Consider the following 21221-nt stretch of genomic DNA (forward strand, 5'->3'; position numbering starts at 1 on the left):
GTTGATTACTGTAGGCTGTCGTTTCTGATTGCGAAGCAATAGATGTAGCGTGATCGTGGCCTATTCCTTGCAGGCTCAATCCTGGCATCTGCCAGTGCTACATCCTGTAGTAAGTAATAAGGTTCACAGAATAGAGACACCGAGAGCCCAATATAGTGTAGTATGTACCGGTGTGTGGATATGACAAGTATCTATTTATACTCACAAACATGGGTTACCGTCCAAGTAACCACTATATCAGTAGGTGAGATATAAAGCTAAAGATTAAAGCTGTCCCCACTCAGGCTTAAAGGTTACCTGAAGTGACAGGAAGAGAAAGACATGGGTATGTACAGTGCCTAGCACACTAAGGCTCCCTGCACACTGCAAATCCGTTTTCCGATTCCGTTTCCGATTCCGATTTTCCTTGAATACATTCAACAGAAAAACGGATCAAAAAATGCAGCATGCAGTTAAGATTAAAAATCTGAATCGGAATCGGATGTGAAAACAGATTAAAAATCTGAATCTGAATCTTACATCCGATTCCGATTCAGATTTTTAATCTTAACTGCATGCTGCGTTTTTTGATCCGTTTTTCTGTTGAATGTATTCAAGGAAAATCGGAAACGGAATCGTAATCGGAAACGGAATCGGAATCGGAAAACGGATTTGCAGTGTGCAGGGAGCCTAATAACTATGCTGTGTTCCTTTTTTTTCTTTATCTGCCTGAAAGAGTTACATATCAGGTATGTAAGTGGCTGACTCGGTCCTGACAGGAAGTGACTACAGTGTGACCCTCACTGATAAGAAATTCCAACTATAAAACACTTTCCTAGCAGAAAATGGCTCCTGAGAGCAAGAAAGAGGTAAAAAGGGGAATTTATCATCAGTGAGAGTCGCACTGTAGTCACTTCCTGACTGAGTCAGGCACTTACATGCCTGATATTTAACTCTTTCAGGCAGAGAAAGAAAAAAAGGAACACAGCTTAGTTATTTGTGTGCTAGGCACTGTACATACCCATGTCTATCTCATCATGTCACCTCAGGTATCCTTTAAGAAGTCGTAGAGGTAGTGGAAGAGAAAGCACAGGGGGTCCGGGAGCCCAATCTGGCGCAGTACGTTAGTTGGTATGGGAATATTTATTAAAAACAGTAGATTTTATACTCACAAGAGTGGGTTGCTGGGTGAGGCAACCACTCGTGCTCGCTTGTGGGGAAGTACCGTCCCCACTCGGCCTTTGTTCCTGGTCGCTGCTCCAAAAAATCGATCTATCGGAAAGTTCCCGATGTGGATCTCCCCCTAAGGCTAGGGGTTTGGGTATATTTATGGAAAGGGTAGGAGGCGCCCGGTGAACGTAATGGTATATTTGTCCCCTCTCGGGAAGTATACAAACTGATTTTTTTTTTTTGCTTTTGAGATTCTATTGATTTTGCATTCAAGACAACTCGTTTCACGGTCAAAACCGCTTCCTCAGGTCAGTGACAATGCCTCAAAACAGATGCTGCTGATTGTCCGGGCGCCGTCTGGGGACATCCAGAAGGTAGGACCACACCATTTTCTTATTGAATGCTGTACCTACCGTATAGAGTAAATATACCATTACGTTCACCGGGCGCCTCCTACCCTTTAAGAAGTCGCTCTCTGTAGATAGGAAATACGGGGCAACAACCCTCCACCAAGGGTGGACTCAGGAACTGTATAAGCAGACAGAGGCGCCAAAAGGATAAAATATTCTAAAATGTTGAAAATGAGAGGCGGTAGAGGTGGACTTGCCTCCTCCATGCAGACACACACGAGTGTTGTGTATATTCAACACAACAAACATTTATTTATATACTCACTTTGCACTACATGCACTTTCTGGAGTATATAAATAAAGGTTTGTTGTTTTGAATATACACAACACTCGTGTCTGCTTGGGGGAGGCAAGTCCACCTCTACCTCCTCATTTTCAACGTTTTCGAATATTTTATCCTTTTGGCACTTTCTCTGCATGTTAGTAAAAGCAGGATGATACCATTTAAGCGGAACTGTAAATAGAAAATAAACACATTGTTTCACTTACCTGGGGCTTCCCCAAGCCCCCAGCAGCTGTCCTGTCCCGCGCCAGTCCTGCCCGAGCCTCCGTTCCCCCGCCGCCGCTCCATCCCGTACCTTGACTTGTAAGTCGACGCCAGCACAGCCCTGCCAAGCGTATCCTTTCTTCGCATTCCCCTCTGCAATAGCGGGGAACGCGAAGAAAGGATACGCGTGGCCAGAGCCGCGCAGTGTCCCGAAAACTGAAAGTAGCTGGCGGCGGGAGAACAGAGACTCGTCGAGAAGTGGGACAGGACGGCTGCTGGGGGCTTGGGGAAGCCCCAGGAAAGTGAAACAATGCGTTTAATTTCTCTCTACAGTTCCGCTTTAAAGGGAACCAGAGAGGAACGGGGGGTGAAAAAAGAAACAGATTTTATACATACCGGGGGCTTCTTCCAGCCCCATAAGCCTGAATCGCTCCCACGCCGCCGTCCTCAGCTTCCTGGATCCGCCGGTACCGGGACCGTCACTTCCGGCGGACGCGGCCAATTGTCCGCATCACAGGGGCTCCCTCCATACATGTACGCATGCGGCTGCGCAGTTAACAGCCACATGCGTATCTGTATGGGGAGAGCACCCTGTGATGCGGAGAATTGGCCGCGTCCGCCGGCCGACTTGCCGACTCGCGGCAATGACGGGACCCGGTGGCGGCTGATGCAGGCAGCGGAGGAGTGCGACGTGGGAGCGATCCGTGCGTATGGGGCTGGAGGAAGCCCCAGGTATGTATATTGCATCCTCTCTGGTTACCTTTAAGGGCCTTTTTCCACTACACAGCTGAATCGCAAAATCCCTCGTGGTTTTTAAATCGCTAGGGTAGCTGCTTTATCATAGAAATCATGAGAAGTATTTTCCACTATAGTGATTCGATTTGAAAATCTCAATCGCTTTCTGGAGCGATGTGTTTTTTGAGGGATAATGCAATGCAAATGAACAATCGCATAACCAGGGCTGTGGAGTCGGTACAAAAATCTTCAGACTCTCCGACTCCTTAGTCTAATACTTCACAGTGCTGTGGATTTTGTACAAAAATCATCCGACTCCTCAGTTTATGAAATCTCCGACTCCGGGTGCCCAAAACTGCCCTGACTCCTCGACTCCAACTCCGACTCCACAGCCCTGCGCATAACAGAATTAGGGCCCTTTTCCACTAGCAATTGCAAATGCCAGCAATTGCAATTTTTAGTTAATTTTGTTATGCGATTGCGAATTGCGATTTTTATTTGCATTGCATTATCCTTCTTAAAATCGCTCCAGAAAGCATTTGCGATTTGCAAATCGAATCTCTATAGTGAAAATACTTCTCATGATTTCTATGATAAAGTAGCAACCCTAGCGATTTAATAATCACTAGCTATTTTGCTTTTCAGCTGTGTAGTGGAAAAAGGCCCTTAATGAAAAATCGCAATCGCTGGAGTTTTGTGATTTGCGATTGCTAGTGGAAAAGGGCCCTTACTGGCTAATTTAGAAGAATAAGAGCAAGCTTTCAGCTAATAAGTCTTCTTCAGACTCTGCTTATGATACAGGTGCACAGTATCCTTCTTCATATGTACTTCTTCAGACTCTGTCATCAGAAGCGGTTAAAATGACTTTTTTTTTTTTTTTTTCCCCTCCAAATATGAATAAATGGCATATGCCTGAACCCGAGGTGGGTTTGAAGAATATTATCTGCATACAGAGGCTGGATCTGCCTATACAGCCCAGCCTCTGTTGCTATCCCAAACCCCCCTAAGGTCCCCCTGCACTCTGCAATCCCTCATAAATCACAGCCATGCTGCTGACAAACAGCTTGTCAGAGCTGGCTGTGTTTATCTCTATAGTGTCAGTCTGCTGCTCTCCCCGCCTCCTGCAGAACTCCAGTCCCCGCCTGCATCCCTTTCCTCCCTGCTGATTGGAGGGAAGGGACGGGGGCAGGGACTGGAGCTATGCAGGAGGCGGGGGAGCAGCTGAGACTGACACTGCAGATGTAAACACAGCCTCACAGCGTGGCTGTGATTTATGAGGGATTGCAGAGTGCAGGGGGACCTTAGTGGGGTTTGGGATAGCAACAGAGGCTGGGCTGTATAGGCAGATCCAGCCTCTGTATGCAGATAACATTCTTTAAACACACCTCGGGTTCTTTTTAATTACATCTACAGAAGGGCTGTGCAAGGATCTTTGCTCATTCGTGACTAATAGTTAACACCCCTTGGCCCTTATCCTAATTTGTAAACACAGCATGCTAACAGTTTGTCTGCTTCTGTGAAAGCAGGAAGTAGACACACTGCAGATTTATTGCAGGATTTGTATCAGCTGTAACAAATGTTTTTCTTTAAAGGTCATTATGCTGCTGCTCATTTTTAACCCTCCAATTAAACCCGCCAGGGGGCATCGCAGCACTATTACATTTTTTTTTTTTTTATCATGTAGCTAGCCTAGCGCTAGCTACATGACTGCCGCTGAGCTGCGGCATCCCCCTACCCTCTCCGATCGCCTCCGGCGATCAGGCCCATCAGAAAATCCCGTTCTAAACGGGATTTCCATTAGGGCTTTGACGGGGCGGGATGACGCCACCGACGACGTGACGTCAAAGGGAGTCCCGATCCACCCCTCAGCGCTGCCTGCAACTGATTGACATTGCGCGGCGGGTAATGGCAAATCGGCACGGAGCGGCTGCGATCGGGCACTGCACGCAGCTAGCAAAGTGCTAGCTGCGTGTAATAATAAAAAAAATTGTACAAATCGGCCCAGCAGGGCCTGAAAAATCCTCCTGCTGCCGGAGGGGTCAGATCGCTGCTGTCACTTTTTTTTTTCTTAGCCTCATAGAGGCTCTCTCTCCCTCCTCCCCCCTCCCCCTCCCTTCCCTCTGCCTGTAGAAATAAACAGGACGGCGATCCGTCCTGTTCCGTCACTCATAGGCATCAGCCTATGATAGTACGGCGATCCCGGGCAAGTCAGAGGCCGGGGATCGCCAATCTCGTACAGCGCTGCCGGAGACCGCAGGGGCATTCTTTCCCCTTTCGTTTACAAACAGCCTGCTAGCCCCGATCGGCGGCTAGCAGGCTAATCACGGAACTCCGCGCAGTGAATGATCGCGCACGTGCGTGTCCGTTCTCTGAGAAACTGCAGCTCCAGGACCTGACACCAATTGGCGTTAGGCGGTCCTGGGTCTGACGCCCATGGGCGTGACGCTGTCGTTAGGTAGTTAAAAAAGTATTGAGACTAGTTTTTGAGTGTTTTTCTTGCACGTAAGAAAACACTCATTAGTCTCAGTAGCTTTAAAAGTATTTTATTGGTAAGGGTTGAAAATATGATCTTGGAAAAAATTCAAGACAAAGGTAATAGGATATGGGCCTGTGTTTACTTAAACATTACATACCTCACACTCCGGGTGAGGAGGGGAGACAATAAAACCAGAGTCCAAAAGTTAACAAGCGGAGAACAGTATATACAATGTTTGTTATGGGTTGGGCCATTTAAAAGGAAACTTTAACCAGAGATTGAATTTCATGCCAATCAGTAGTGGACACCTCCTTTCCCAGGAGCAATCTTTTCCTTTTCTCAAACTGATCATCAGGGGGCGCTGTATGGCTGATATTGTGGTGAAACCCCTACCACAGTGTGATGTCATGGCCATGGTGCTGACAGTTTCCTGTCTGTGAGCCTCACCTAGTTTAGTATAACGAATGGGATCACAAGCCCCGGCCCCCGCTGGGAGTGACGAGTAGTGCCACGGGGGTCTGCACTGCATGGAAATGAGCCCTTAGTCTGTATGTGACTTGAAGCCACCCATTCTCAATGCAGATAAAAGGGTGGCGTTTTCCGGAACGCAGGAAACCGCAACATCGGACGGTGAACGCATCCTATGTTAAGGTGTGTTCACACAGTCAAGTGTAACGTGAAAGTGCTGGTCCGCAAATGCAAAGTCCCGACCTGCTGCATTTTTACACAGAGCGTAACACGGTCACGCCGCAAATGAGATGCAGTGTGAACGGACGGTGCCTGTTCCCGCTAGGCTAGACGCCACAACAGAAACGCTTACCTGTCTTGTGGATTTTCAGCTCCGCCGCCAACAGGAAGCAGAAGTAGTATGCACCACTGACTTGCAAAAACAAACAATGGGAATCCTGCTGCAACAGGAAAAATACCCATTGGTTCATGGTGAACCAATGGGAATCCCTCCTGTTGCTAGGTAGGATTCACATTGAGTTTTCACAATTCAATAAGTAGCCCCCATGCTTCCTGCTCTCTGGGACAAGCAGGGAGTGTGCGGACAATGGGAGAAGCAGCAGATGATACCACAGACAACGATAACGCAGCGGACGGAAACGGCAGGTAATGTGATCAATGCCAGCCTGGGCGGATGCACTTCCTGCACCATTTCCATATCCACTGTGCTTGTGCCGCAGTGTTATCCTGGCCTAATACAGTAACCGAAGATCACTCAGGCTGTGTTCCCTGCTAGCGAAAATGTGCAGGCGCTGGAAGAGCATATCCTCTTTTTATTTTCATTTTTGCTGTTAATATTTATACTACTTAAATTATACAGTATAATTTATAGTATTAAAATTATAAAATAGTATTTTGCTGTTAAAGGGGTTCTTTAACATATATAGATAGATTCACTTACCTGCGGCTACTACCGCCCCCTGCAGACGTCCTGTTCCGCATAGATCCTCAAGTCCCCCGGAGCGTGTCACTTTCTCTTTCTTCGTCTAACCAGAGAAACGCTGCTGCGTAGCCGTGCGCATCCTGGTTTACGTCTCCGGGAGCTGTACGAAGTTTTCTCGTACTGCGCCTGCGCAGGATGCTCCCTGAAACGAGCGCAGTGGCGTTCGTCTAGTTAGACGAAGAAAGAGAAAGTGACACGCTTTGGGGGACTTGAGGATCTACGAGGGCACAGGACGTCTGCAGGGAGGCGGTAGAAGCCCCAGGTAAGTGAAACTTTTTTTTTTATAGGGTACCGAACCCCTTTAAGAGTATTGTCCCATGTTAGCTTTTACTGATGGCTAATCCAGTACAATACTCTTCTGCTACTGGTTAAAGTGGACTCAGAACTTCCTCTCTGCTCTAGAAGATAAGCAACCGCATAATAACATTTACAGAAAAACATTTCTTTGTTGCAGCTGATGCAAATCCTGCAAAAAATCTGAGGTCTACTTCCTGCTTTCATGGACACACACATATAGTTAACATCCTGTGTTTACAAAATAGCTCAGCAGAGGAATCAAATTACGTGTGATTAGTCACAGAGTAGGGGGGGATTAGACAGGCTAAACTCTCTAAATACATATAGGGTGCATTTCTTTGTTTTCCTTCTGTCCTGTGCAAGAGTTCAGGTCCACTTTAGTGAGGTAGCGATCCTGGAAGAGGTGTAGGGAGGGAGTTCCACCACTTGCTTGCTTTATGTTCCAGGCGGGTGACTCATGACTGAACTCTGAGATCACACAGACTGCCTCAGCTTCCATCAATCACAATAATGCAGTCATTTCAGCTCCTGTACTTCCAGCTGTACAAGCTCCTGATTATTCCAGTGTTTGCTGTGACCTCACACATATTCCCTGTCCTCTTTCAGATGAAGACGTTCACGTGTCAGAAGACCTGTACAAGAAGGTGAGAATCCTGTGCTGGGTCATGACTGGTCCACAGAACCTGGACAAGAAGACCAAACACGTCAAGGCCACCTGGGCCCAGCGCTGCAATAAGGTTCTGTACATGAGCTCGGAGGAAAACAAAGACTTCCCTACGGTGGGCCTGGACACCAAGGAGGGCCGAGACCAGCTGTACTGGAAAACCATCAGAGCCTTCCAGTACGTTCACGACCACCACCTGGACGAAGCAGACTGGTTCATGAAAGCCGACGACGACACTTACGTGGTGGTGGACAATTTGCGTTGGCTTTTGTCGAAGCACAGTCCAGACGACCCCATTTACTTCGGCCGGCGGTTCAAGCCTTACGTGAAGCAGGGCTACATGAGTGGGGGGGCTGGGTACGTGCTCAGCAAGGAGGCGCTGAAGAGGTTCGTGACGGCCTTCAAGGAGGAGAAATGTACCCACAGCTCCTCAGTGGAAGATCTGGCCCTGGGTAAGTGCATGGAGAACATCCACGTCAAGGCTGGAGACTCCAGAGACACCAGCGGGAGGGAGACCTTCCACCCCTTTGTCCCAGAGCATCATCTCATACAAGGCTACCTGCCGAGGACTTTCTGGTACTGGAATTACAATTACTACCCCGCTATAGAGGTAAGAGGCTGTGTTAAAGAGGAACTCCAGTGAAAATAGTGTAATGAACAAAACTGCTTCATTTTTTACAATGATGTATAAATGATTTAGTCAGTGTTTGCCCATTGTAAAATCTTTCCTCTCCCTGATTTACATTCTGACATTTATCACATGGTGACATTTTTACTGCTGGCAGGTGATGTGAGTGGAAGGAGATGCTGCTTGTTTTTTTTGGTGGTTGGAAACAGCTGTTATTTCCCACAATGCAACAAGGCTCCCACCATGTGATGCCAGCACCATGGTTCTGACATCACACTGTGGGAGGGGTTTCACCACAATATCAGCCATACAGCGCCCCCTGATGATCTATTCAGGAAAAGGAATAGATTTCTCATGGGAAAGGGGGTATCAGCTACTGATTGGGATGAAGTTCAATCTTTGCTCACGGTTTCTGTTTCAAGAGGAGCTGTCAGCCATACTATCTCAGAAAAAAAATGCATATATAAGTACAGTAGATAAATACTTGCTCTACTTAACAGATGTATTGCATTGTCCACGTTTTGATTTTAGTGATTTTTCTACAGTAAAAAAAGACAATCCTTCCTAGCATTTCCCATTTGGACTGTGGCTATTTTGAAGCCAATTCTGGTGTCATTTCCTCCCTTACTCTCCTCTGCCTGATCGTGTATGCATTGCCCGCCCTCCACTATAGGAAGTGCATTGTCTCCGCATGAGAAATATTGGCCAATCAGAGAGGAACAGAGGTGTGGGAGGGGAAAACAGGAGGGAAAGAGGCTTCAGCCAATCAGGCTGCATTAGTTATGTCTGAGGGGAAGTAGAGAAGCAAAAAAGGACAACCCAGCATGCCTTGCAACTTCCTATGTGCGGCAGATGTACCAAATAAGAGTCGGGTAAACTGGGGAATGATCATTTATCAACAAGAAAAGTAATAGATTTTAACTTTTGGATTGCCTGATTAGCATCCTTATTGCTTCCAATCCACCAAAAAAGCCATGATCACAATCCAGATATCCTGCTGGTCCACAGAAAGGGGATATAGAATTACCCTGTAAGAGAGGACTCTACATAGCGCAATACTGCATATTAAAAAGCACCCGGTGATCACTCCAGGTATTAACTGTGCAGGGCCTCCACCAGAAACACTGAACACTTATAGGGGGTATTCTGCCCCTGTAGTGAGTGCACTCACCGTGCTCCTTCTCTGTCATTAAGCGTATCAGCCCTCCAAAACACCTGGGCATAAGATTCCTTCAAATCAAATATACCTTTAAAAACAAAGCGGGACCCGCATAGCATAAAACCTTTAGCATCTTTATTGCCACTCTGTGCAAATATATAACCCGTACCAAAAACCCTTGCAAAGCTATAACTCCGTACGGAGCTTGGAGTTACGAGAGACGCATCCAGGAGGTTACTACAGCGTGGACTGAGACGTGCAGCGGGAGCCGACCGCGGCGGCAGCTGTTACACTCAGATAAACGCATCAATTGTTTATCTGGTACGGGTTATATATTTGCACAGTGTGGCAATAAAGATGCTAAAGGTTTTATGCTATGCGGGTCCCGCTTTTTGTTTTTAAAGGTATATTTGATTTGAAGGAATCTTATGCCCCGGTGTTTTGGAGGGCTTTATACGCTTAATGACAAAGGAGCACGGTGAGTGCACTCACTACGGGGGCAGAATACCCCCTACAAGTGTTCAGTGTTTCCGGTGGAGGCCCTGCACAGTTCATTCCTGGAGTGATCACCGGGTGCTTTTTAATATGCAGTATTGCGCTATGTAGAGTAGGCCTGAACAATTTTAGGAAAAAATTGAATTGAGAGATTTCTGTCAGAAATTGCGATTTCGATTCAATTCACGATTTCCTTCAAATCAAGCTTTGTTCCCCTTCTGTCCCCCTGTCTCTCCTTGTGCCCCCTTTGCCTCTTCATGCCGCCTCTGGGTCCTCTCTCTTTCCCCCTTTGTGTTTCTGTGCCTACTCTGTTTCTCTCTGTCCCCCCTGTCTCTCTCTGTCCCCCCTGTCTCTCTCTGTCCCCCAAGCTGCATCAGTACTGGACATAGCTTCCAGAATGAGTCCAGTGATGTCCGTCTAACCACTTAGCCTCCTGCAGGCTCTAATACACACAATACTTCCTGTATGTGACATACAGGAACCCAGAGTTTTGCCAAGCACAGGAGCCGGCAGAGGGCGATAGAGGACGTACAGCGTTGGACTCGTGGGGAAGGTATGTCCAATGCTGCGGGCCGCACGCACCGGGACTTTGGGGAAGTTTGAAGGAGCTTTTTCAAACTTCCCCATGTGGAAATGAGGTGATCGCGATATTCGCCACTTTGACGATTCTGAAATTGTGATCTTGGTGATCGCGATTTCGATTTAAATTCGATTTATCTTTCAGGCCTAATGTAGAGTCCTCTCTTACAGGGTAATCCTATATCCCCTTTCTGTGGACCAGCAGGATATCTAGATTGTGATCGGCTTTTTATTGTGGATTGGAACTATACTGGAGAATATGTGTGCTTGTGGAGCCAGCGTATCCCCTATGTGATTGGTGAAATTTTAAGTTTTATCGTCAATAACCTGTGTTGTGGAGCGCAGTCTTTGACCTTGAAGGTTTTTACATCCTTATTAATTGTTTACCAGATAAAAATAAAGAATTGATTTTATGCCCGACTGTTACACTTTAAGGGACGGCTGCAGTAAATACACAAAAAGTCAGATGCTTACCTCAGTATTTGGAGGGTTGGTCCTGAGGCTTCCGGAATCCTCGTGGAGGCCACCATTCCAGCCCAGGGTCCCTCTTCATCTTGTGGCCACGCCCCTGTGAATGAGCGTGTCTGGACTGGCCATGCGGGAGGAAGGGCCTCTCGTGCCTAGCAAATGGAGATGCTTGTGCGTGGCATTCCTCCTCTGGAGAGCCTCATTACTTGCGCACGCCCTGTCAGGATACGCTCATCCACAGCTGAGAGCGCAGCCAGAGAAAGCCTGTTGGACTGGCACAAATTAAGTAGCGATAGAGGGACCCCCTGTGTTGAATTGGTGGCTGCAGGAGGATTCGGGAAGCTTCTGGACCCGGAAGAGGCTTCCCGCTACTTCCCGCTTTTGTAATGTAACCACTTTATCCACCACTCCAGTATAATCTTGTTATAATAAACTCTGGTATAGTAAACATTTTGGGTATACAATATTGTGAAAAGGTTCAATATTTTAGGCCAGGGCTGGGCAAACTTTGCACGGCTCGGGCCGCATGCTGCGGGCCACGTTCCTGCAATTCTTCCCCTGCAGAGTCAGGAGTGGGTGTTAACCGGGGGGTCAAATTCACCTGCTCGCCGATTCCAGCGTCTCCATTGCAACAGCGGGTCACATGACACGCTAACAGGAAGTGCCAGCGTGCAATACGCTGGCATGTCCTGACTGCGGGTCATGTGACTAGGGCTGTGGAGTTGGTATAAAAATCATCTCAGACGCCTCCGTTTTTGAAACCTCCGGCTCCAGGTAACCAAAATGGCTCCGACTCCTTAGTCTAATACTTACCAGAACTGTGAATTTGGTACAAAAATCGCCAGACTCCCGTCTCCGACTCATCACTTTATGAAACCACCGACTCCAGGTACCCAAAATCTCTCAGACTCCGACTCCACAGCTTTGCTTGTGACCCCCTTTTGCTATGGAGATGCGATGCTGGAATCCGCAAGCAGGTACGTTTTTAAACCCGTTACCGCCCGCTCGCGATTCTGCAGGGAGGGGAATCTGTGAGCTGTAATTTGCCCTGCGCTGTTCTAGGCTCAAAGTGTCAGACTCAGAATGAATCCAAAACGCCTGCAAAGGGTTCCTATTTCATACATTAGTTGCACCTTTTAAGTTGGATTACTGAAATGAATGGACTTCTGCACAATATATTTGTCTAGTTTTACCGATAGCGTTCATCTTCATTATTAGTGTGCTTGTTGTACAAGCGGATTCCATTAATGTGAATCGTTGTGTTGGAAAATAGCGCGTCGTCTACTACCCGTATATTTGCATAAGTACACACAGTTCTTTCAGCCGCAGGATCTGATGAGCCTTCTCATAGCTGGCTTCTGTCCAGAAGTACTAAAGCAGTGCCGAGGAAAACCTAATAGAAAAAGATACTTGCCTGTGAAGCGGGAGGAGCCAGTGGCGGCCGCTGCTAGGGACCCTCTTGAAGGCCGCGCTCCCCGCAGTGCATGAGTCGTGCTGCACCTGCGCAGGCCCCGGTTTCCCTGCACAGGCGCAGTATTGCCGCACTCGTACACAGCGGGGGGAGCACGGCCACGATCCCCGCAGTGCATGACTGGTGCTGCACCCGCGCAGCACCATGGCCCCGGTTTCCCTGCACAGGCGCAGTATTGCCGCACTCGTACACAGCGGGGGGAGCACGGCCATGATCCCCGCAGTGCATGACTGGTGCTGCACCTGCGCAGCACCATGGCCCCGGTTTCCCTGCATAGGCGCAGTATTGCCGCATTCGTACACAGCGAGGGAAGCACGGCCACGATCCCCGCAGTGCATGAGTGGTGCTGCACCTGCGCAGCACCATGGCCCCGGTTTCCCTGCACAGGCGCAGTATTGCCGCACTCGTACACAGCGGGGGAAGCTCGGCCACGATCCCCGCAGTGCATGAGTGGTGCTGCACCTGCGCAGTGCCATGGCCCCGGTTTCCCTGCACAGGCGCAGTATTGCCGCACTCGTACACAGCGGGGGGAGCACGGCCACGATCCCCGCAGTGCATGACTGGTGCTGCACCTGCGCAGCACCATGGCCCCGGTTTCCCTGCACAGGCGCAGTATTGCCGCACTCGTACACAGCGGGGGGAGCACGGCCACGATCCCCGCAGTGCATGACTGGTGCTGCACCTGCGCAGCACCATGGCCCCGGTTTCCCTGCACAGGCGCAGTATTGCCGCACTCGTACACAGCGGGGGAAGCACGGCCACGATCCCCGCAGTACATGACTGGTGCTGCACCTGCGCAGCACCGTGGCCCCGGTTTCCCTGCACAGGCGCAGTATTGCCGCATTCGTACACAGCGAGGGAAGCACGGCCACGATCCCCGCAGTACATGAGTGGTGCTGCACCTGCGCAGCACCATGGCCCCGGTTTCCCTGCACAGGCGCAGTATTGCCGCACTCGTACACAGCGGGGGAAGCTCGGCCACGATCCCCGCAGTGCATGAGTGGTGCTGCACCTGCGCAGCACCATGGCCCCGCTTTCCCTGCACAGGCGCAGTATTGCCGCACTCGTACACAGCGGGGGAAGCTCGGCCACGATCCCCGCAGTGCATGAGTGGTGCTGCACCTGCGCAGCACCATGGCCCCGCTTTCCCTGCACAGGCGCAGTATTGCCGCACTCGTACACAGCGGGGGAAGCTCGGCCACGATCCCCGCAGTGCATGAGTGGTGCTGCACCTGCGCAGCACCATGGCCCCGGTTTCCCTGCACAGGCGCAGTATTGCCGCACTCGTACACAGCGGGGAAAGCTCGGCCACGATCCCCGCAGTGCATGACTGGTGCTGCACCTGCGCAGCACCATGGCCCTGGTTTCCCTGCACAGGCGCAGTATTGCCGCACTCGTACACAGCGGGGGAAGCACGGCCACGATCCCCGCAGTGCATGAGTGGTGCTGCACCTGCGCAGCACCATGGCCCTGGTTTCCCTGCACAGGCGTAGTATTGCTGCACTCGTACACAGCGGGGGAAGCTCGGCCACGATCCCCGCAGTGCATGAGTGGGTCTGCACCTGCACAGCACCATGGCCCCGGTTTCCCTGCGCAGTATTGCTGCACTCGTACACAGCGGGGGAAGCTCGGCCACGATCCCCGCAGTACATGACTGGTGCTGCACCTGCGCAGCACCGTGGCCCCGGTTTCCCTGCACAGGCGCAGTATTGCCGCACTCGTACACAGCGGGGGGAGCACGGCCACGATCCCCGCAGTGCATGACTGGTGCTGCACCTGCGCAGCACCATGGCCCCGGTTTCCCTGCACAGGCGCAGTATTGCCGCACTCGTACACAGCGGGGGGAGCACGGCCACGATCCCCGCAGTGCATGACTGGTGCTGCACCTGCGCAGCACCATGGCCCCGGTTTCCCTGCATAGGCGCAGTATTGCCGCATTCGTACACAGCGAGGGAAGCACGGCCACGATCCCCGCAGTGCATGAGTGGTGCTGCACCTGCGCAGCACCATGGCCCCGGTTTCCCTGCACAGGCGCAGTATTGCCGCACTCGTACACAGCGGGGGAAGCTCGGCCACGATCCCCGCAGTACATGACTGGTGCTGCACCTGCGCAGCACCGTGGCCCCGGTTTCCCTGCACAGGCGCAGTATTGCCGCACTCGTACACAGCGGGGGAGCACGGCCACGATCCCCGCAGTGCATGAGTGGTGCTGCACCTGCGCAGTGCCATGGCCACGGTTTCCCTGCATAGGCGCAGTATTGCCGCACTCGTACACAGCGGAGGGAGCACGGCCACGATCCCCGCAGTGCATGACTGGTGCTGCACCTGCGCAGCACCATGGCCCCGGTTTCCCTGCACAGGCGCAGTATTGCCGCACTCGTACACAGCGGGGGGGAGCACGGCCACGATCCCCGCAGTGCATGACTGGTGCTGCACCTGCGCAGCACCATGGCCCCGGTTTCCCTGCACAGGCGCAGTATTGCCGCACTCGTACACAGCGGGGGGGAGCACGGCCACGATCCCCGCAGTGCATGACTGGTGCTGCACCTGCGCAGCACCATGGCCCCGGTTTCCCTGCACAGGCGCAGTATTGCCGCATTCGTACACAGCGGGGGAAGCTCGGCCACAATCCCCGCAGTACGAGTGGTGCTGCACCTGCGCAGCACCATGGCCCCGGTTTCCCTGCACAGGCGCAGTATTGCCGCACTCGTACACAGCGGGGGGAGCACGGCCACGATAACAAATCCAACAAGCTCTCGTCAGATGTCTTCCGGGGGTCTGTGTACAGTAACGGTGGTCTCCAAGAATACACGGGAAGCCTCGGCGGAGGAAAATGAATACAGTCACTGTGTTGTCTGCTTGTTTGAGCCAGTGGAAGGTATGTGGTCACTCTGGTCCATTTATGAGTGGCATGTCAGCCATTGTGACAGCAACAAGTCACTATGAGGGAGGAGGGGAGGGGGGATCCCACCTCTGGATGAGGGTGGTGGGGGAAGCCTCTGGATTTAGGGTGCTGGTTTCCTCTCCAGGTTCTCTTTAGTGTGTGGGTTGTGTAATGGCGCTGTTGTGCGGGTTGCGTGGTAGCGCTGCTGGGTGGGTTGTGTGAATGACAATTCTTCACATTGGCCTCAATTCACTAAGCTTATCTCCTGTCTTTAATAACGTTTCTAGAGTGGTCACCATGGTGATAAGGCATGTAGTATTCAGGAAACATTCTACCTCAGGCAAACCTAAAGTTAACTCTTCTGTCTTTTAGTTAACTCTTCGGTCCTTAAAATAACTCCAGAATTCTAGACAGGCTGTTAATTAACTGCATGTGAAAATAACTACAGAAGAGGTAACGTAAGGAAGGAACAGATAACTCTTACTGTGTGGAGATAAGTTTTCTCTTGCCTTATCTCCAGCATGATCTTAGAGAATTGAGGCCATTGTCTCATTAATGCACTTTAAAAACCCCTTTAATACTGCCGTAGCTGCGTATAACAAATATTGTATTTATACTTGTTGCTCACAGTCCGCTCTCCCGCAGAGATAGGACACCGTATAATAAAAGCAGAGAGAGCTCAGCACTGTCTATACACTGTATAGTAAACACCGCGTGCTGCGCTCCAGAGGGACGTCCCTTCACCGCTGGGATGACAACAAGCTTCCCCCTTTGTGAATCCACTCACTGACTGGCGTCTTGCTTTATTGCATATCAGATACAGACTGCAGAATCACCATCCTCCAGCCGAGTATTCCAAAAGCTTCTTTAAATACAGGCAGTAACATCCACTGTGAGGACAAACTCTCAGCCCTGGCCGCGGACGCAGGGCGATCCGTCCTCACTGGGCCTGCCTATTCTTCCTGGTCTGTATCTGATCTGCAATAAACCAAGACGCCAGTCAGTGAGTGGATTCACAAAGGGGGAAGCTTGTTGTCATCCCAGCGGTGAAGGGACGTCCCTCTGGAGTGCAGCACGTGGTGTTAATTATACAGTGTATAGACAGTGCTGAGCGCTCTCTCTGCTCTTATTATAGAGTGTCATATCTCTGCGGGAGAGCGGACTGTGTATGCACAACAAGTGATTTTTATACATGCTTATATTGGAGTGGAGGACTCTATACAAGTTGCAATTCCCTACTTCATGTTTTTAAGTTTATCTGGAGCGCAGTAACTTTTTACAGTATCGGTAAACATTGTATTTAAAAACATGTAAAATCGCATACAAGCCGCTGAGCGCGATGCCTGATTGCACTAGGACAGTACAGCAGTTACTGTACAGGGTGGTCGCCCAGCCATTGCCTCTGCAAACCTCCGCCACACACAGTGCCACGCATCTGACCCTCACTAACTAGGAAGGGCTCACTATGCACAATGGTTTGGAATTGAAAAACAGGACCTCGCAGGGAGTTCAGATAATTCCTCTCATGATGTACAGGCGAAACGTCAGTGGGTGTGGCCAAGGCGCTGGGCGTGGTGTGGACATCACCACCATGCTTTGCGAGGCAGTAGCCTCGCAAAGAATTGCAGTGGTGGCGGAGGTTTGCAGAGGCAATGGCTGGGCGACCACCCTGTACAGTAACTGCTGTACTGTCATAGTGCAATCAGGCATCGCGCTCAGCGCTTGTATGCGATTTTACAGGTTTTTAAATACAATGTTTGTTATACGCAGCTATGGCAATTTTAAAGTGGTCTTGAAAGTGTATTAATGAGACATGTGAAGACTTGTCCTTATTCATGGTATCCATTACAATGTAGCTCCCGATTACATACTATTTTTTTCGGTTGCACTATATATTTATAAGTGATTGCGCTTATTGTCTTGATTGATTAAGCTATGTGTGGGCTTCGAGGTAGCGCTGCTGTGTGGGCTGCGTGGAAGCGCCGCTGTGTGGGCGGCGTGGCAGCGCCGCTGTGTTGTGCGGTGAGGCAGAGCTGCCGTGTGGGCGGCGTGGCAGGGCTGCCGTGTGGGCGGCTTGGCAGCGGCGCTGTGTTGGGGTGCGTGGGAGCGCTGCTGTGTTGGGGTGCGTGGGAGCGCTGCTGTGTTGGGGTGCGTGGGAGCGCTGCTGTGTTGGGTTGCGTGGGAGCGCTGCTGTGTTGGGTTGCGTGGGAGCGCTGCTGTGTTGGGTTGCGAGGCAGCGCTGCTGTGTTGGGCGGCGAGGCAGCGCTGCTGTGTTGGGCGGCGAGGCAGCGCTGCTGTGTTGGGCGGCGAGGCAGCGCAGCTGTGTTGGGTGGCGAGGCAGCGCCGCTGTGTTGGGCGGCGAGGCAGCGCTGCTGTGTGGGCGGCGAGGCAGGGCCGCCGTGTTGGGCGGCGTGGCAGCGCTGCTGTGTTGGGCGGCGAGGCAGCGCTGCTGTGTTGGGTGTGCGTGGCAGGGCTGCTGTGTTGGGCGGCGAGGCAGCGCTGCTGTGTTGGGCGGCGAGGCAGCGCTGCTGTGTAGTTTGGATGCCCAGGCTATTGGCAGATAAAAGCCCCAATCAATTGAGCAGAACTAATTCCGCGCTGGGATGTGCAGCCAGGCGTAGCCAGGTACTCTGAGGCTGAGAGCGCAGCTTGGCTCCGGCCCAGGATTCAGCCCGATGGATAATAGTGCAGCTATCAATGCCTCATACAGGAACACCTTGTGTGGCTTCCTGGATGCTGTGCTAGATGGATGATTGTTTATTAGCTCAGATTGGCTGCGGCTCATTCGCACAATCGTTCTGCTTCCAGGAGAGCTGGTCTCTGAGTCAGCGATAATAGTAATGAAAGGTGATCAGGCCGGCACACCAGGCCTCCCCAGTGCGGGTGTGTAATGTAGGGACTAAGCCACAGCCTCCTGTGTTACCCGATTCTTGTGTCTCGCAGATTGGCTGCTCTGTGCTTTCCCTGCAGGGCATTCTGGGAGCAAAAGTCTGTTCAAGTTACTTAAAAGAATCAAAGTGCTTACTTGGGCAACACGGTGGCATAGGGGCTCTGTCTGCAAACAGTTTGTGTATTCTCTCTGTTTGGGTTTCACCCAAGCACGCCTTTTTCCTTCCATATCCCAAACATAGAGGTTTTTTTGGCTTACCCCTAAAATTGGCCCTAGGCTACAATAGACATATGTCAGGAATTAGTGTGCACCTCAGTGACATGACTATGTACTCTGTACAGTGCTGCAGAAGATGTCAGTGCTATATAAATACATAATAATAATATGGTAGGACATTAGACTATGGTAGGATTAGATTGTGAGCTCCTCTGAGGATAGTCAGTGACATGACTATGTACTCTGTACAGTGCTGCAGGAGATGTCACTGCTATATAAATCCATAATACCGTAAGGTGGGGGGGGGGGGGTTGTATTTGGAGTGTGCCAAGGGGGGGTGGTATGCATTGTTTACATTTGGGGGGGCTTCTCCCTAGCCCCCATGTTTAAGGGAACCAGAGATGAAGCACCCTCATGTATTTTACCATATATATCGGTGGGAACATTAGAGAAAACACCTACCCTGCTCTCTGCTTCATTCTTCACTGCTCAGCCTGCTTGTTAACAGCCCTGATAAAATCCCTGACTGAGCATTCAGCCTGGCTTTGCTCAGGAATCATTATAGCTGAGCCACAAGGGGGCAGGCTTGGGCTTGAAAAGACATCAGAGTAGACAGACTCAGCTATAATGATTCCTGAGCAAAGCCAGACTGAATGTTCAGTTGGGGATTTTATCAGGGGTGATAAGCAAGCTGAACAGTGAAGAATGAAACAGAGAAGCAGGGTAGGTGTTTTCTAATAATGTTCCCACTGATAAATATGGTAAAATATGATGGTGCTTCGTCTCTGGTTCACTTTCTGCTGGTCTACATCTCCTGGAAGGCTGGAAACTGCTAGTTTGAGGAGCCCGGGTGTGCTCCAGCTGACGCAATGCATTCTGAAGGAGGTACAGCCCTTCGATGAACCATATCTCCCAGCATGCATTGTGGCGGTTGGAGATGTGTGACACCGCCAGGAGCTTCAGTCTGTAGCCCCTGGAGGCCTCACTGAAGTAGATGGATGGCAGCGTAAAGACGGTGGCTAGAGAGCTGCAGTGATGTCTCAAATTCTAACAGAACTTTCCTGGAGACTTGTGTGAATTGTGCACCACAGCCATGTCAGTGTGGCTGTAATCTGGATCATTCAGCTTCCACACACACAAAGAATAACCTTTTGAGCTCTTCAGTACTATCCCGTTCCCAGCAGTCTTCAACAGGATGTCAGTGTTCCCTTCCTGGAAATCTGCTGCTTGCTTGCCTCATTTGCATGCATATTAAATAGCTTTATTAACTTGTACAATGCAAATAAAATGGAACAGGGAAAAGGACAAGTTACAAGTTGGATGTGTATGTACCAATGTGTTTGTCTCATCATGTCGCCTTCTCTGCCGCCACAACTTCTCTGTTTATAATGCTACAGATCTGGTTGTGCTGATGCAGTATAAACTCGTTATAGTAAACTCTAATATAGTAAATTAAATGTCTAGGTCACGGCCAAGCACCATTATAAGTAAAGGGGAGTAATGTCTGCCATAGTAAACCCACATATAATAGAACTACTGTATCTGTACTAGCTGGCGAGACCTCTGCTTCCTGTGTAAGCTGCTGCCTGATTACTGAGGGAACTGCCTGTTATCTGTGACTTGCTTGTGCATGGCTGCAACTCTACATTATCATCCAGGCTGCACAGAAATGTGGTCAGAGGAGCACACTAAGTACTGTACCTGCATTCACTGGTGAGACCTCTGCTTCCTGTGGGTGCTTATTGTAGGCAAATCCCTGCATATTGAGCACTGTGCATTGTGACCCTAGCTTAAGCCCCCTCTACACCTTGCAATAGCATATTCGACCTTACTTGCGATCGATCGTCTGGTTCGATAGTAGAATCGTAGATCTGATCGACCGCGGGATAAAAAAGCATCCCAACGTATGCGATTTCTCTTTCAATTCCGATCGTTTCCGATCACACAGGGCTGTCCAGGGCTATGGGCAGCTCTTCAGCAATTGCATTCGATTGATCGATCGCGAACAAGAACTAGTAACAAACGGTTCGATTGCAGCGATTGCATTCGAGATCTAGAGATAAAATCCAACCTGTCCGATCCGATTGCGTTCGAGAATTCGATCTCGTGCGATGGGAAAATCGACTGGAAACCTACAATGTTGCTTATTTAATACCTTCAATTGCGCCAGCTTCGATCGAATTTATCGATCAAGCGAAGGTTGCTATTGCATGGTGTAGAGGGGGCTTTAGACACTCTGTGCTCGCTTGCTGAAGCATTAAAAATAAAAATGTACTCTCCCAATTATTGACTGAATGAAGATCCTGTACTATGGTATACTTGGAGTGTGACCATTTCTGATTACAGTAAACTGCTTTGCCCAGTCCCTTGGAGTTGACTATAAAAGGGATTCCACTGTATATTGCCTCAAATGCCTTCAGTGTAGACTGATTACCGGTAGGTATTTTGAAAGTGGACCTGAACTCTTGCACAGGACAGAAGGAAAACACAGAGAAACTAGCTGACCTAAGCCAGGTTAAAAACGGGCTCAAGGTCTTTCACCACCGCCCCGCCTCCTGCCCCGCCTCCTGCCCCATCCTGTCCCAACGTCTGTGTCTGTGCAGGACATGCACAAAAGCACTGACACAGGGACAGGACGCAGGGACACTTGTATTTTATACATAGAGATGCACCCTGTATGGATTTAAAGAGTTTAGCCTGTATAATTCCCTCCTCATCTGTGACTAATCACAAGTTCTAATTTGATCCCTCAGCTGTGGCAGC

General features: G+C 50.2%; 1 protein-coding gene across 3 annotated transcripts in view; it reads left to right on the forward strand.

Annotated features, from left to right (window-relative positions):
* The window catches only part of C1GALT1 (core 1 synthase, glycoprotein-N-acetylgalactosamine 3-beta-galactosyltransferase 1), a 37412-nt gene that overhangs the window by 8066 nt on the left and 8125 nt on the right, over positions 1-21221 (forward strand). For 2 of the 3 annotated variants that reach the window (XM_068235070.1, XM_068235072.1), the window contains 2 exons: positions 7611-8278; positions 10701-10889. In XM_068235070.1, coding sequence (XP_068091171.1) covers positions 7611-8278; positions 10701-10889 — 857 coding nt within the window. The remainder of the gene's footprint in view (positions 1-7610; positions 8279-10700; positions 10890-21221) is intronic. The other variant, XM_068235071.1, reaches the window with a different exon arrangement.

This window comes from Hyperolius riggenbachi, chromosome 5 (assembly GCF_040937935.1).
Source record: "Hyperolius riggenbachi isolate aHypRig1 chromosome 5, aHypRig1.pri, whole genome shotgun sequence".
Lineage (NCBI taxonomy): Eukaryota > Metazoa > Chordata > Amphibia > Anura > Hyperoliidae > Hyperolius > Hyperolius riggenbachi.